We start from the raw sequence: 17464 nt of genomic DNA, 5'->3' as shown, positions 1-17464 counted from the left end.
GACTGTTGACCACCCTCTTCTTCTCCGTTCTTTTCTGCTTTTGGGGGTTCTGTTTTGCACCCGTTTCCCTCTTACCTCACAAACCGCACTTACACTCTCTCATGAGTTGGCCATACTTCCTCTGTATTCCTCTTAAATATGGTGTAACCAGGGGTTCAGTTCTGGGTCCTCTTCTTTTCCCTTTTCTACACAATTCCTCCCGGTGCTATTATCTCCTCTTCTGGTCTCTCATCACTTCTATGCAGACAACTCCCATGTTCTATCTTTTCGTTCCTAGCTTCTCTCAGAATCTCATGTGCTCTTTAACTTGATCTGTTTTGTCTTTAAATCTCTTCACAATCTGCCCCATCTCTCTCCGCTCAATTTTTTATACTCCCCACTGTGTTCTCTCCTTTCTCGAGCCATTTTTTCTTTTTTCAGTTCCTCGTCCCCCTTGCGCCCAATCCCGCTTTCGTAGACACTTCAAAGCACTTCCTTGTCCCTCTTTGTCCTCTTTTCCTCAGTTCCAGTCTTACCTTAAGGAGTATCTTCTTTCTTTTCATTATGTTATTACATTCATGCGATTTGTACCGTTCATCCCTTTGGTTAAGCACTTGGGCATAAAGCACTCTATAAATATATTAAATGCAAATACAATTCTCAGCATAGTGGTAAGTCAAGGAAACTGGGGGAACGCTGGGGTGACATGCAAGTGTTAGGGTAGCTTCAGGTTTCTTGGAGTCTTTCTGCTGAATTCTGTATGGTTTGCAGGGGGATTGGGTGCAGTTGGAGAGTCTAGTGAGGATATGGTATCCATAGTCCAGCTTGGACAGAAATAGTGCTGGTACTGCGATGCATATGTCGCTCGAGTCAAGGATGCGTCTTATCTTTTGGAGGAGATGCAGCAGTAGGTAGTGACAGCAACTATGTGGTGTGTGAAAGATAGGTGGGGATTAATGTTGAAGCCTAGGGATTTGACAGGTGTGGTCAGTACTGGGAAGGGTAAATGAGGAGGTATTCCATTTTGGATTGCTTGAGTTTGAGGACATTGGAGACCATCCAAGTGGTGATGGTAGAGAGACAGCATTTGAGTTTGTGGAGTTGTGAGGGGTAGCAGACTTGGAAGTGTACTTGCATATCATCTGCATACATGGAGGATTATTGTGTAACCCTGTACTTGATTGGGGTGAGGGTGGATCTATAGGGGGTAATGGAGATAAAGTGTGTCCTGTCATTGAGGAAGGAGGTGAACCAGTTGAGAACTGTGCCTTAGAGTTTCAACCAGTGGGATAGATGCTTAGGAGTATGGTGTGGTTGATGGTGTTAAAGCTTTGAAAAGGTCTAAGAGTATGAGGAGGATGTAAAGTGTTGCACTCTGTGCTGTGCCTGGGCCGACAGCCTGATTTCAAGGTACCAAGGAGTTCTTTGTGGTGATGTGTTAATGAGGTTGACTCTTAATGTGTTCCATGATTCTGGTGAGGGATGGCAGGATAGTGATGGGACAGTCGCTTTCAGGAATTGTGGGTGGGGGGAGGGGAATTTGCCCTGTTTCAAGTATGATGGGAATTTTACTATGTAGGAGACAGGAGTTGATAGTGTTGACCTATTGTGGAGCCAGGGTGGTGATGCAGCTTGGGGTGGGCATGTGTCATCCAGGAAGCATGCCGGTTTTCTTTCACTGTGAGATTGGTAAGGGTGTCTTGATCGGTGGGGTGGGCTGTGTCCAAGGGTTTGGGAGTAGAGGGTGGAAGTGGGACTGCAGTTGGGAGGGTTTGTCTGATGTTAATGTATTTTTAAGTTAAAGCAGTCAGTGAGGGAGTTGCATACCAAGATGGATGGTGGTTTGGAGAGTGACTTGATGATGTTGAAACGTTTCTGTGTGCAAATGGTGGTGGGTTGGATTTCTTGACATTAGCGGGCAGTTTTGGCATGGTGTATTGCTACCTTGTATTCAGAGCGGCATTGTTTGTGGGCTATCCTAGTAGAGGGGTATGGGTTCTTTTGCCAGGCTCTTTCAAGGCGTGTGGCTTCCTGTTTGATGGAAAGGAGAGAATCTTTAAACCATTGTTTGGGTAGGCGGTTGTGAGGTTTGTGTGTTTGGAGGATGGCTATTTTGTTGAGTGCCTTGTTTACGGTTGTATTGTAATTGTTGAGGTGGATAAGGGGGTGCGTGTGAAAAGAGGAGGGGGTGATATGAGTGGTACGAGGGCAGTGTCTGTAATGTGTTGGGCGAGGGATGTGTGGCAGGTGGGGGGATATTGTGTGGCTGAGTGAGTGTGAAGGGCGTCAACATGTTATCAGATCATGATAGCCAGATTCGGTTTTGCACAGAAATGTGATTTCTGCATGAAATCAGTAGGTCACAGGTGTTGCCAGCTATCTGTGATGTGTAGGTGTAGGTTGTTTGTGGCAAAGTTTGTAGCCATTCAGTGTGAAAGTTGGGATTGTGTGTTGAGGGCGGCTAATAAGGTGGATGAATGTGTGGTGTGGGTGTGATAGAGGGGAGCAACTGAGAGGGCCTCAAAGGATGTATATGGTGGGTGAATGGGTTGTTAAATGAGTGAGGTTTTCATAAATAATGGCAATGCCACCACCTGCTTTGGGTGGGTGTTCACTGTGCTCGATGAGATCGTGTGGGGGGAGCATTTCGGGGATGATGGGTGTGGGGCAGAGTTTCAGGCATGTTTCTTTGTAAAAGAGCATGTCAAGGTGTGTGTGGTGAGAAAGTCGATTTTGTGGATGTGTGCAGATGCATAGTTTCAGTTGAGCAGAATGCAAGTGTATGTAAATAGTTGTCTCGTGGAACAGTGTGATGCTATTTAATTTCCATGTTGTTTGTTTTTGTGTGATGTGTCTGTCAATTTTGTTGCACCCAGGGGCTAACAAGGGGCAAAGAATGACAGAGAAAGATGTTTGCCCCTACACTTCGCTCTGTCTACCATTTGGTTCAATTGGACGCCTGCGGGAAGTAGCTTAAATCCCCAAATCAAAACAGAAGTACTTCGAAAGGAAATAGGGCAAAATGGGGCATAACAATGAAAAATGTTCTAGCACTGAGAAATGGCAGATTTACCTTGAGTTTTAAAGTCTTCCTCAAAACATCTTTTATTCAGGGCGAATTCAGGCTCCTCCGTGTAGCTGAAGAGTTCTGTTGAAAGTGGTGGCAAAAAAAGAACAGTTAAAGCCATGGAAATGCAAACGGTATTGGAAACAATCCAGTCATTAGTCAAAACATGTCTACACTTGGGGGTCTAGTGTGATGAAGTCCGGTGTTGTAGGATGTGTGATGGGATGAGCGGTAAAGAAAGGATCCCATATGCTCTGCAAGTTTTCGGCCATGTGGTGCATCAAGCTGGACAAACAGTGGCACTCCTTCGAAAACCCAGTGGCGACTTGGTACTTCCTATGACAAAGAAATTGTCTCTGCAGATTTCCCCAGCACAGGAAACCTTTGCCCTGAATGTGGGCCATGCCCACCTAGACCTCAATGCCAGAATAGACCACAAGGTCGCTGGAGGAAAACGGGCAGATACCCAATAAATCAGGGTAGGCAACAAAAACCCACAGTAAATTGAGTACCACAGTCGCTGCACCAGATCCTGACCTTATACACTAACATCGGCCTACTCAGTGACACATTCCCTGGAAGCGCTCATGCTAAATGGCCTTGACCAGAAGGGGGTTGCCCTTATTTCCCTCAAAGGAGACTCTGATACGGCACAGAGACCTGACGCTGACTCTTCAATATTAGACGGGACCAAGCTTACAGCTCCACTGTATCACCCGTCACCCGAACCTCATCCACCCCAACCAAGTTTTTCTTTTCTTTTTCCTTTTTCCCTTGTTCTTGACTGTCTCTCATATCCCCCCCCTTATTTGCTTTTGGTATGCGATAAGAGACTGGAGAATAAGGAGAGTTCACAACACCACCAATACCCTGAGGAAAGGGACTTCGGTATGTGTGGAAAGTGGCAGAGACCCTCAGGCCTCCACCAATCATCCCCACGCATGGGCTGTCATTTTCTGTACTGGGGCACGGTTCACGTACCCAGTGTTTTACTGTTTCATTGTTTGGTCACGATTTGAAATGTTGGGATATGTTTAGGGGCGCAATCCTACAGAAGAAATCCCAGCCCTGAAACGAGCACATACTGGGGACGAGAAAGTCGGTCCTTATCACTTGGAGGGAGCATCTCCCTCCCTAAAACTACAATCACCAGCTCTAACTGTATAACCCTTAATATCCTGGGCTTGGGCCACCCCATAAAGAGGAAACATATGCTCACTTATACACGCGATTTACAAACAGACATACTGTTTCTCCAAGAAACGCACCTCAACTCAACTGAGTCGGACAAACTATGTCACGGGTGGGCTGGAAAGGCGGTACACTCCCCATGTCACGGGAAGAGGGGAGTATCTATCCTAATACACAAGAGGGTCCCCTTCCAGGTCCTTAACACGACGGTAGACAAAGGCAGATATGTATTGATACAGGGCCACATAATACATCAGGCTGTAAATATTCTAAACATATATGGGCCCACAACCAACATGGCATCCTTCTTCACCCACACCTTCTCTGTTTGTGCTCGATATATGAGTGCTACAATGCTGATTTGGCGGGACTTCAACATAGCTCTAGTCCTATCAATAGACCGCCAAAGCACGTCCATGACATTGCACCTGCTACCATGAAAACTCATCAACTTATCACCCTTCAATCGCTCCTGAAGGAGCCCTGACTTCAAGATGCTTGTTGGTTCACTCACGAACAATAGAGAGACTTCACATTCTACTCAAATAGACACAGTAGCTACTCTAGATTCGACTACTGGCTCCTGCCCTCTAACTCCACTCTCAATCACAGAATGCAAAATACTGGCCTCCACCCTCTCAGATCACTCACCAGTACTCCTCTGGTTAGACCTTCCAGACGTCTCAAGTAAGAGGCTGGTGTGGCATCTCAATCTTAGAGCCCTGGGATACCCAGACTTCCTCCAACACCTGGTGGAGGAAACTGGCTAACCATTATGTCCGATGATTTTACAAGTCTGAAGTGCTGGGACGCATATAAGGCTTACATTAGGGGGAAGTTTATTTCATGCTGGGCTCACAAACTAAAAACGTGGGGAAAACGGCAAGCTCAACTGACGGCCGACATATTGACCAAGGAAAAGGAACAAACGCTCATACAACCTACAAACACATGCTAAGCTGGTGGGGCTTCAATCGGAATTAAAAGCGGTCTCCTCTTCCTGGTCCCAGAAATCATTTACCAGTTGGTCACAAACGTATTACTGCGAAGGTGACCGACCCCTACATCTTATGGCACTTGCACTATGTAAATGACAGGCAGCGCAAATTATTTATTCCATCAAGGACAGAGAAAGGAACCTAGTACAGGGGGACAAACAAATTAATGAGCGGTTCGCACAATTTTATAGCGCATTAAACGCAGAACCAACTCAGATAGACCCACAACGTATTCAGGAATTCCTAATCTCCATAGAGCTCCCATAATTGAAAGCAACCAATATAGAAACTTTGGCCACTCCAATCATCACGCAGGAGATTCTCCATGCGATCGGGTCCTTCTCGGCGGGCAAGGCCGCTGGCCCCGATGGACTCCCCATGGACTTCTATAAAGCGCTTGCCGACCACCTAGGACCCATCCTCGAAGCGGTTTATGTCAAGGCCGGAAACACGGGTTCCCTGCCGAGCTCCATGCTTGCAGCGAACATAGTAGTGTTCCAAAAGAAAGGTTGGAACGCAGTGGACTGTGGTTCATACTGACGGATATCGCTAATCAATCAAGATGCAACGATTTTAGCGAAATGTTTAGCCCATCGCATCGAAGGCCTACTCCCAAACCTTATTCAGAAGGCCCAAACCGGGTTCATCCTGGGTAGACACTCAACCAACAACGTTCGCCGCCTACTACACGTCATAGTGGGCGGGGGATAAACCCAGACGAGAGGATCCTAACACTGGACTCGGAGAAAGCATTTGACAAGGTCCAATGGGACTTTATGTTTCAATTGCTGAGCACCTTCGGCTTCCCACCAGAATGTATAAAACTTTTCATACTGCTGTAGTACACTGGCCCCACAGCAGCCGTGTTGATGAATGGCATTACGTCTGCTCTTTTTGGCCTTCACTCGGGCACACGACAAGGATGCTCCTTATACCCCCTCTTCTAAGTTCTCACTATGGAGCTATTAGCGATCAAACTACGAACAGACACGGGCTGGACAGGGATACAACGTGAGACTGAGATTATGCAGATGACCTCCTTATATATTTAAGTGACTACAAGACTGCACTCCTGAGGCTGCATTCATTACCACAATACCTCGGCCCCAGGTAGGTTATGTTATGTTATAAACTGGGCAAAGTCCGAATTTATTCCATTAAGACTAGAAATCCCTTGGGACCCTGGCAGGGGTGCCCCATTTAGACTTCACCTCCACCATATCACGTACCTGGGGGTTAAAATTTGCCTGCCCGGAATGAAATACTCCAACTAAATGATCCCCTTGTCGCACTAAAATATGAAACAAGATCTACTCTTGTCCCTATCCGGAAGGATCAATGCCTTCAAAATAAATTCCTTTCCGAAAACTGATTTGGCGGTGATGCGCCCCTTCTCCCCTACGAACCAGATGTTCAAAGAATTAGACTCCGCCTTAACCAAATTTGTCTGGAGGGGCAAAAGAAATCCTTCAGGCTTCTTAGGCAGAGGGCGGCGTATCGCTCCCACAATGGAGAACATAATATCAGGCGGTACAGGTATGCTGGGCCAAGTGATGGCTTAAAGTAGACCTGTCCACTGGAAAAGTATAGAACTAGCCCTATTGACTCTGCTTTCACCGACCGAGGTCCTGGCCATCCACCTGCGCAAATTACCGGCCAAAATTAAAAAGGACCTGATACTGGGGCCAATGCTTACGCAATGGCACAGACTTTGGGCATAGCTAGGCTCTTCAATGCAGTCGACCCTAGGCTGGAGTAGTATCAGGGCATTGTTGTCATATGAGCTAAGCCACAGGCTACATCCCAAACAAGATAAAGTGGCAACATATCAAGGTAATGGACCTCTACCGGGAGGGGAATGCTTGTGCTGGGAGAATCAGAATGACTCCAATACATGACCATGTTATCAGTGATTTGCAAACACACCACAGAACAACCCCTTACTGCTCCCCTCCCTCCCCCGATGCCGGGGGAATCAGAAATGGAGCAGAACACGGCAACACACCCGCACCTATATATTTTTTACATAATATGCACCCCCAATAATCTAACATGCATCCACATCCTTGCCTTCCAATGGTCCGGGGATATTGCAACCCATTTTGACCCAGGAGATCTCCATGACTGTTTCGAAGCCATACCAATGGTCTCGGTGAACATACGCAATCGGGACATTCAATATAAACTCATCCACAGAATGTACTATACACCAAGCAAGCTGTTCTGGATGGGTCTTGTACACTCCCCGGACCGCTGGAGACTATGTGGGGGCCTTGGAACCCTAGTACACATTCTATGGTCTTACCCCAGGATAAAGGCATTCTGGTACAAGGTATACAGACAGATTTCAGGCATAGACAGGACAGAGATTATGACCCCAGGCTCTCTACTACTAGGGGGAATAGGGGAGAACTGGCACTCTGATCCTTAATTGGAAAGCAGCCAAACCCCCTACCAACTGCATGTGGCATTCACTTCTCTCCAAACTATGCTGCCTAGAATATAATACATACAAGCACCGTGCTAGACTGGCACAAGCCACATGTTTTAAAGAACTAACAGACTCATATATCTGAACATTTTTTAACATAACACAATAGGCAACCAACGGGCAAGGTACATATCCATGTATTACTAACAGACGGCAGGCAGCGGGTAGAGACATCACATTGACAAGCCCATTCTGGGAGAGCATGCACACCCATATATCACAAATATACACCTGATGGCAAGGGAGTCACGCAAGGCTCAGAAACTGGGGATGGAAGGCCCAGATCAGCAGCACGGTAACAAAAGGTGCTTTTCAACTGTCATTATGTTCAGGGTGAGACAAACACTTGACGCTAGTGCTAAGTGCGTTGTGGGCCGGAACCAACGGGAGGATGGGAAGGGAACTGGTAGGTGGGGATAGGGAGCCCTGAGCATAGGGAGGAACAAGGCAATCGTTTTTCAGCAGCACCGTCATATCTGTTAGAAGGAATAGTGTCTATGACTATATTCAAACTCTGCAAATGTGCTGCCTCATATACCCACACCCTATGCAACGGGCTGTTTCTATTTTGGTATATGATGTTCAATAAAAAGATTTAACAAAAAATAAATAAAGTTGTGTCCAGCGCTGTGTGAGATTTTCTTTGTTACACAGTTATCGTGTCATCACCATCTGATGAATACATCTCTGGAACTTCAAAAACGTATGCATCTACCATCTCAACATAATATCTTCAGTTAGTCCAATAAAAGGTATGAAAACTTGTTTTTTTTTAAAATAAAGCTAAACAAAGGTACAGGTAGTGGTTAAACATAGGGACCAAAGCTCTCACTAAAAAACATATGCCTGTGGATGACCAGGAGGTAGCCGCCGGGTTGTCTTCTAAGCCCCACTGTCAGCCACAGGTGAAGGCTCCGTCCGCTGGATAATTAATCTGCCGAATATTGCCAGTGGAAGGGGAGGTGGAGGCGGGGGGCTGCTTTAGCATTGTGTTATCCCCCATGTTAATCTGGCCTTGCCCAGCAGAACTGCCTGTTCTGAATGCCAAATTAGTATTACCAACCCAGAGGTTTGAGACCAGCTCTTACAAGTTAAAAAATTGGTGGAGTGGCGGTAACCTCCATCTACCCAAGGAGGATGGTAGTTTTCCTTAATAAAGCCTGGGACAGCAGAAACTTTAGACCGTAGAAAGAAAAAGGGACAAGCCTGTGTTGGGCGAAACGCGTCGTGAGAGGGAGAGACTCCCTCTCCAGTGTGCTGTTTTATTAATAAAATTGGAGGACAGTGCAAAGCCCCTTGTGTTCGATAATGGGCAGTTTGGCAGCAATCTTGGAATCATCATCTTCTAGAGATGTTCTATTGTGACTACAAGAAGGTATTGGAAGGAGGTCCTATAGCATTGCATTTAAGAGTTGACTATGGTTTCATAGGCTAAGTTGTTAAGTGAACACCTTCTGGGAGGAATGGCTTCAAAGAATGAAAGGAAGTAAGGGTGGGATTCTCAATATAGTGTCTAAGTGGACATTCAACATCTATGTGTTCAGCCCTTCATACTTTGCCAGCGTAGTGTGGCTAAGTCACCATGAATCATCTGTATGATCCGTCTTTCACATTATGCCAACTCTCAGGAATAGGCGATTAGCGCAACCTTTAAATGTGCAACTTTCAGCTCCCTCTCCTTAGGGGCACTCTGCCTTTTCTCACCTTCCCCCCAGAAGCTCAATGTCTGCAGAGCTCTGGCTCTCTCTAAACTTGACTACTGCAACAGCCTCTTCCTCAACCTTCCTCTCTCCTCCCTTTGCCCCTTTCAACTAATCCAGAATAGGGCTGCAAGACTTATCCTTGGCCTCAAGGCCAGGGACTGCATCTCTCTCCAGCCCTTAAATCTCTCCACTGGCTCCCGGTTACTGCAAGGATCAAATTCAAAACTCTCTGCATCATCCACAAGGCTGTCTGGGGACTTGGACCTCCCTACATCCAGCTTTCCATCCCTAAATACTGCCCAGCCAGAATTCTTCAGTCCTCTGACTCCAGCTCTCTGCAGGTCAGACGTTTATCCAAGTCGAGAGTGGGTGGTAGATCCCTCTCCTTGGCTGTGCCTCCCTCTGTAACAGCCTCCCTCTCCCCATCAGACTTGCGTCAGATCTTCTTAGGTTTCGAAAACTTCTCAAGATCTTCCTTTTCTCCTCTGCCTTCCATCTCCCCCTCCCTTGCTATTCTCTCCATCTGCTGCTGCGACTGGGGCCTGGTCCCTTTCTGAGTCTTACAGGGACCAGACCACCTCCCCTACCAGTACCTACCAGCATCCTCCGCTAGCACTTGGGCTTCCTTTTCCGGACTTCCCTACCCAGTCCACCTGCCCACAGCACTGCATCTTCACTCCCCCCTCTCTCCCCTGGCATGTATCGCCCAGGCCTGTACAGAACCCCCCACCCCTTTGGGTTCCCACAACGTTTGCACGTCTCCTTCTACCTCTCCCCTGGCACTTATCCTCAAGCACTTGCATAGTAGGATTGTCACAAGGCCAATAGAACCGTCTCTTTTTCTTGTTGCTATTGTTCGTATGATATCCCATGTCTCCCCCTGCCCCCTTTCTTGTCTTGTGGCACCAGGAAACACTTGTGTATAGGCACCATATAAATATACAGTAAAATAAAAAATAAAAAAATGGCATGTGAATGTCAGGATTGGCATTTCGGATACAATGGAATGATTGATTAAGTCATTCCAGCTTTATGTTTTCACTAAATTTGCTTTAAGAAAGGGTATTTATTCCAAGTTGGTTAGCGGAAGAGTTTGGAAAGAGGTGTTGGGGATCTAGATGGTGAGGGCCCAGGGTGAACGGGGTTACAACAGTGACAAGGATTGATGAGGAGCTTTAGTCTCATGTCTCTTCAAAGGATTTGCGGATATGGATTGAGGGGGTCAATATTGCTCTATATACCCTTTGGTTATTTTTTGAGGAGGAGTGTTTTCAGGTTTTTGCTGAGTATGATGAAGGAAGGGGGCCTGGAGACCTCTGGTGAAAGGTATTCTTGGGGCCCGACCCGAGAGGGATTGGCTTCTCAGGGGGGGGGGGGGTTTGTTGTTTCTTGAAGATTAAGATTTCCATGCATTGCATTTTGCACTTCTTTGTTGTGCATTGATTGAGATCCTCAGCAAATTAAGAGTTGGTCTGATAGATATTTACGTGTGTTAAGATGGACGGCGTTGTTTGTGGGGCAGACCATTGTCAACATTTAGCAGTTTTCTACTGGGAACCATTATAATCTGATCAGGAGGTGGCCAAACAGGCGAGCACCAGGCATGGGGCTGCTGCATGTTGTATGGGTTTTATCGGCCCAGGTTGGTAGGAAGACTCAAGGTTTTAAGCATAACATATTGATATTATATAACTATTTTAACTATATCCCCTGTTCTGCAGCACCTTTTCCCTGCTGAGTGCTCTTACATGCTGCAAAATATGAAGTTTCAGTTATTCACACAACAGCACCATTCATGTGTCTGACGGAGTTATATTAGTAGTAGAGAATTAACAATTATAGTCAAATTACACTATATCTACGGCTTTTGCAATTTTATTTATATTATTTTTTGTACTAATGGAAGACCCTGTAAGCTAGTGTTTATCAATTTCCTGTCCATCAATCAACCTACAACAGAAGTCCATTCTTAGGAGGTCCACCGCTTTGGAATCGGTCAGCTCTACGCCAACCTTGTGGCAGTTTTCTCCATGAGATACGCATCCAGTGCAGCCTTCACCTTTATCATTGTGCCCACCAGGCTACATGCAATTCCAGCTGTTGTAGCCCTCAGTAACCAGGAGGCCCTCATAAGCACCTCTGATGATCCTTCCAACATGACACCCATCATTCGTGGGCCTGTCGGCAACACACACCTCCCTGCAAGACCGTCCCAGCACCCACTGCAACCACTGAGGAGGAAATGTAGATTGGATGGCTGCTATCTAGGTGCATTGTTGTCTCTAGTGTCCTTAACCAGTTGGCTCAGATCAGACTGGCCTGGGTTATGTAATGTTATTGAAATGTGTACAGCGCACGGTCGCCCGGAGGCATCATGGCTCTAGAAAGGAAGGAGCGTGAACCATAGACCAAGCCACAGCAATTGACTAAAACAAAAATGTTTTCAGAGCCTTTCTGAAGGCCAGATAATTAGGCAGTTTTCTTTACTGCCAAAGGAAGATCATTCCACAGTTTTGCAGCGGCTACTGAAAAGGCGCGTCCAGCAATCCGCAAGCGGCCAACGAGAGGCATACAAAGCAACCCAGCCGAAGCAGAGCGCAGGGAGCGCCTTGGAAGATAGGGGTCAAATTTAGACCAGAGGTATTCTGCCCCCTGATCATGGAGTGTCCAGTGGACAATACAGAGCACCTGAAACTCAATGCGCTGGGCCACCCGAAGCCATTGTGAGAGCGCAGAACTGGCGAGATATGGGCTCAATAAGGAGAACCTATAGCCACCCGTGCCGCAAGATTTTGAAGGGGCTGAAGACGTTGGACTATACCCTTTGGTTGAGCCAAATAAAGGGCATTAGAATAGTCCAAACGGCTCAGTATCATAGCCGCAACCACCGGCAGATGCAGGGAGGCCGGCAGCATGGGAAGCACATTTTTCAGGATTTTAAGATGGAAATGGCCAGTCTGACACACCACTGAAACTTGGGTATACATAGAGAAGGAAGCAGACAGGACAACTTCAAGATTCTTCACCTTGGCCACCGGAACAGGAAGGGGACCCAAAGAAGACAGCCAAAAGGAAGACACCCACATTGAGGGATCAGGAGGGCAACCGACCACCAGCACCTCTGTGTTGTCTCCATTCAACTTCAGTCAGTTGTGGTTCATCCAATCCCCCACGGCCGGCAGGAACTGAAAAAGGCACAATGACATCTCAGCCTGATCAAGATCTAAATGGATCAGGATCCGAGTGTCGTCGGCATAAGATTAGCACCTGACACCGAAGGAGCGGATGAGACACACTAAAGGCCTAAAGGCCAAATGTAAATGTTGAAGAGAATAGGAGACAAGGCAGAGCCATGCGGAACACCGCAACACAGGTGGCTGGGGACAGGAAGGGAAGAGGCAAGAGAAAGAGCCCGAGTCCTGTGGGCCAAGAACAAGGAGAACCAGGCCAACACTATTCCACTCTGGGCCAGGCGGGAAAGCAAGGTGGGGTGGGCCACGGTGTCAAAAGCAGCTGACAAATCTAATAAAATCAGGGCGCCAACCCCAACAGCATCCACAAGCCTGGCCAAATCATCCTGGACGGAGACCAAGACACTCTCACTGCCCCAGCCAGGCCTGAAACCTGACTGGGCAGGGTCAAGAAGTTCAGAGGACTCCAAGAAGGCAAATAAGAGGGGTGAAACCAGGGACTCCAAGAGCTTCATGAGGAACCTGGGTGACCTGGTGAAGGGTATGTGAACAAGGACACATCATTTTAGGCTCTCTATTCAGCTGCACCCTCTCCCCCTCCCACGCGCCCTCGCGAGAAACCTTTGCAAATTGAAAGCTTCTCATCTCCACCCGGAACCGTGGTGGGGCGTTTCACCTTTTTTGGAAGATCCCCCTTCCACCTCAGGACTGATTTGGGCTCCATATCCTCTTTCCGCCCCTGCCCAGGTTCTGCGACCTCCATTCTCAAATGCACCCCTGGGATGGTTTTGGGTCCTTGTTTGTCCCTAGTGGGCTATTTGTTGGCTCGCTCCTTATCTTCCCTACAGGTTTCTTTCTCTTACAGAAAACACCTTCTTTTAATTCTAAAACACCCGACATGGGATTGCTAACAACATGCTTTATCCTACGTATGGCATTATTTTCATCAGAATTCCCTCTGCTATAACCAATAACTACACCATAAACGGGTGGAAAGGGTAAAGTCTCCATTCTGGGTTCAAGTATTTTCAAGCTCCTATTTATGGTTTTTGGGTCCAAGTTGATGGGTAATGCATAAAAAAAAGTCTGAGAAACCAACTGATGCTATTATTTTTTAGTAAAAAGTATTAACACTTTTCTAAAGCATTGTTCTTTGTGGTTTCGTGCAATCATTGCCTGTGCTCTTCTATTAAACTCTTCATTTTTACTTTAATGTCTCTCTTTATAGAAAATAATGCATACTATATGTGCGTAATTGCTCGATATACCACTTACTGACAGGGCCGTGATGTTTTTCCAATATTTACCAGATAACTCTGCAGTGAAGCTGTCAACATCCCCATATTCAAACTCCACACTGGGGCAGTCCACAGATCCCTGTAAAAGTAAAACAGTTTTTAATAACACTGGAGGGGATGACAAGCAGTTCTGTGGCTGGATTCATAAATGCACACCGCTGAGCAAAGTGTGCCTTTTGCCAGGGATGTAGAATAGCATAACCGAGGCGGCCACAAAGCCCCTTCTGAAATATCGAGCGCCTGACCACTATCTGTATGGCAACACATTCTGCAAGGGAATTGCTACTGTTTGTGTTGCTTCTTTGCATTAAATAATAGCTCGGGCAATCAGGCCCTCGAAGGCCCTCATTCTGCTGGTGAGCCAAATACAATAGCGAGGAGCACATCAATTTCCTCACCTGCCGCTTCCAACGCTGGATCACTAGACAGTGATTCTGTTATAGGTAAAACATCTTTGACATCCAAATCAGAGGTTTCTTTTTAGGAGAAATGCACGGATATCAATGTGGCTACTAACATTTACCCCAAAAAACAGATTCGATATGGCATTTGGGGTCCTTTAGCAGCAATCTTATTCCATTCTTTAAGGACCTTCCGGCCTCTGTTCTGTTTCATCTACTATGCATACATTTTTCTTAAATAAAAGATTTAAGTAAAAAAAATAAAAACAGATGTCACCAGGAAGGAAACAGTGTAGCGCAATGAAGCTGACCGGGAGGTTAGAGAAATAGGAGCTTGAAGTCGGCAAAACCAGTGGTCGAAGTGTACCAAAAGAAGTAGTGGAACTATGTACCCTACTGGCATGCAACGCTCCCCACAGACCCCATCGCGTGCCCCCTCCCATGCACAATAAAACCCCAAAACACATGTGCCTTCTCTTTAAGGAAACTTCCTGCGCAGTGCTCTGAAAGTGCAAGTTTCAACTTCTTCCTACACTTCTATATTAAAACAAAACCGCTCCGGAACGGTTTCTTTTTAAAATAAAAGTGTAGGAACGGTAAAACGTACTTAAAAAAGTAGAGGAGCACCGCTCCCGCCCACTTCGACCACTGGGCAAAACAGAGAATAGGAGAGGATTATGAAATCAAGTTATTGACAGACTCAGGCCAGTGGAATCCAGAGACGACAGTGTGATTCACAAACCTTTTAATTGGGGAGCTACCGCCAAGTGAAGTTAAAGTACTGGAAGAGATAGTTTTTAACCATCTAAGAAAGCTGATTACACACATATTCAGGCAGATCTATTTCATTTCATGAGAAATTTAAAGCTCACAAAATGCTTTCACAATGATCCGCCCAAGGAGATTTATCAAAAAGCAGCAGACCATATAATCTTACAGCAAAGGATACGAAAGATCTCAAATGATCATTCTTAAACCAGGAGAAAAAAGTAGATTATGTTCCTATAGCTGGTCAACTAAACACTGATCCAAAACAAAGTAAATGCAAATTTACATGGAGACTCCAGAGGGGATACACCAAAAGAAAAAAGGGGGGAAGGTTCCAACTAGAGGGTCCAATGTCACAACTGTATATAGACTAAAAAGAGGGAGGTCCTTTCCTACACCCCTTTGGTGAACTGGGAATACTGCAGTGTTATAGAAGACTTCAAAAAGATAACATGACATACATTTTTCACATCAGTCTTTAAAGGTCTAGATGGAGAGAAAACTCTTTGGACTACGAAATGGATAAACAAATACACATGAAACGACCACACATAGAAAGCTAAGTGGAACAATCAGCTACTTAAAACTTTCTTAAAATAGGACTATTCCAATGAAGGGAGTGATCATTACTTCTATTTAAAAAAAAATAATTCTTGTGGGTCCCTCTCATCCTTGCACCCCTCTTCTTGCCCACTCATATCACTTGAATTGACCTTCATCTCACCAATGTGCTCATGTAATGTTTGGGGTCAATGTTGGCGATTTTCTTTGAATGTGTGTATTCATGATTCTGGCACGATAATTTGCATTCAGGATTCTTGTGGTTGACGAACAGATAAAATCCAGTAAGAAAGGACAGATAAGAGTGGGAACGTAGTTGCGATGAATAATACGGACTATATCAAAAAAGCTGTGAATTGTCTTAACAATATTGGATGTTGTCTGAAAATCCCAACAAGTAATTATAGATCATCCTAGAAGACAAATTAAAAGACTTGACATCCAAAGTTTTATTGACTCTGAGTTAAAAATAATATTTTATGGTACAACAACCCATCATGGTAACTGCTGGTTTCTTACCAACAATGCATGAGATGTGCTATGCATTTCCACTGTGCCGGCCTATAAGCGGGAGAGGGGCACTTACAGAGCGTTTATCTAACTATATTTCATTCATTGCACCCATTTCAGTTTACAACTTACAACAATGTGTAATGTATATAGCGCTTTCGCCACAGCGTTATTAGACCATTTTCAAACACAATTATTATTACCCAACTGAAATTGCTACTCATTTAATGACCACGTAAGGAGCAAATACTGAGTTGGCCTTTCCAGGATCCGTACATACGACCTGTAGAAGACACATATCAACAGCGAGTGCTTAACCCACTGAGTTATCGTATCAGCTATTCTTCGGTTAAAGGTTTTTCTTTGATCATAAAATACATAATGTACATCCAAACAGTTCACAGATGATAAAAATTGCAGTGACATACGATATAACAGAAAAATAAAATGATCGGTATGGAATTGGAGTCCAAAAGCAGACAGCAAGGTAGGTTTTCGAGCGGGTTAATATAAATTGGGTCTGAAAATGGTCAGCTATTCTTGGCATGCTGAACAGAGTGAAAAATATCCCCTGGAAGGTGTGGCAGGTCAGAATCAGGAGACGGACATGGTGGCATATTTTCTGAGTGCTCTGTTATTAAACAAACACGGCCTAAGCTGTCCCTAAACTTAAGATTTGCTACACTGCTCTATAAAGGAAAATATAAAAAGGTGCCTTTCATAATGGCTTACAGAAATGGATCCGGGTTGGAAGAAAGTGACTGAAACGTTCGAGGGAGAAAAGACCGAAAGTTATTTTTCCAAAAATAACTTTAGTCTTCTCTGCCCTGAATATTTCAGCCTTGCCCTTTTCGAATGGCCGAAATTCGGCCAAATCTCCCATTCTGTCTTTTTTTCAGGCTTTTTGGACATTTGTAAACAAAAAAAATCCTCTGTCCAGAACCTACCTGAGCTCTGTTCCTACGACTATAAAGAAAACACAAATAAATCCAACACAGCCACACACACGCACTTAGGGCCGCGTTGCCCGAGTAAAGGATTGGTGGCTAGTTACTGTGGTATTCCTTTATCAAAAACAAACATGTTAAATTTACAGTCATTAGATTTACAGTCCAAGAACGTATTCACTCTGGGCCGATAACTTGGGCTGCCGGACCGTTAACCCGTTTCAGCCCTTGGAACGGGGGCTTAGCTCCATATTATACCCCATCGTACACAACACAGAGGGTATTAACAGAAGGTCCTTTGCAAGGGAATAGGTTAACACTAAAAACAGAGAACGGTACTGCGTGCTAAGTGTTTCTGC

General features: G+C 45.5%; 1 protein-coding gene across 5 annotated transcripts in view; it reads right to left on the bottom strand.

Moving 5' to 3' along the window:
* STRIP2 (striatin interacting protein 2) overlaps positions 1-17464 on the bottom strand; it is a 335180-nt gene that overhangs the window by 229427 nt on the left and 88289 nt on the right. For all 5 annotated transcript variants that reach the window (XM_069629588.1, XM_069629586.1, XM_069629584.1 and 2 more), the window contains exons 2-3: positions 13928-13997; positions 3053-3127 (exon numbers count right to left, since the gene is read on the bottom strand). In XM_069629588.1, the coding sequence (XP_069485689.1) occupies positions 3053-3127; positions 13928-13997 (145 nt within the window). The remainder of the gene's footprint in view (positions 1-3052; positions 3128-13927; positions 13998-17464) is intronic.

Source organism: Ambystoma mexicanum, chromosome 12 (genome assembly GCF_040938575.1).
Source record: "Ambystoma mexicanum isolate Mex_15411 chromosome 12, UKY_AmexF1_1, whole genome shotgun sequence".
Classification (NCBI taxonomy): Eukaryota; Metazoa; Chordata; class Amphibia; order Caudata; family Ambystomatidae; genus Ambystoma; species Ambystoma mexicanum.
This window is presented reverse-complemented; position numbering and strand designations above follow the sequence as displayed.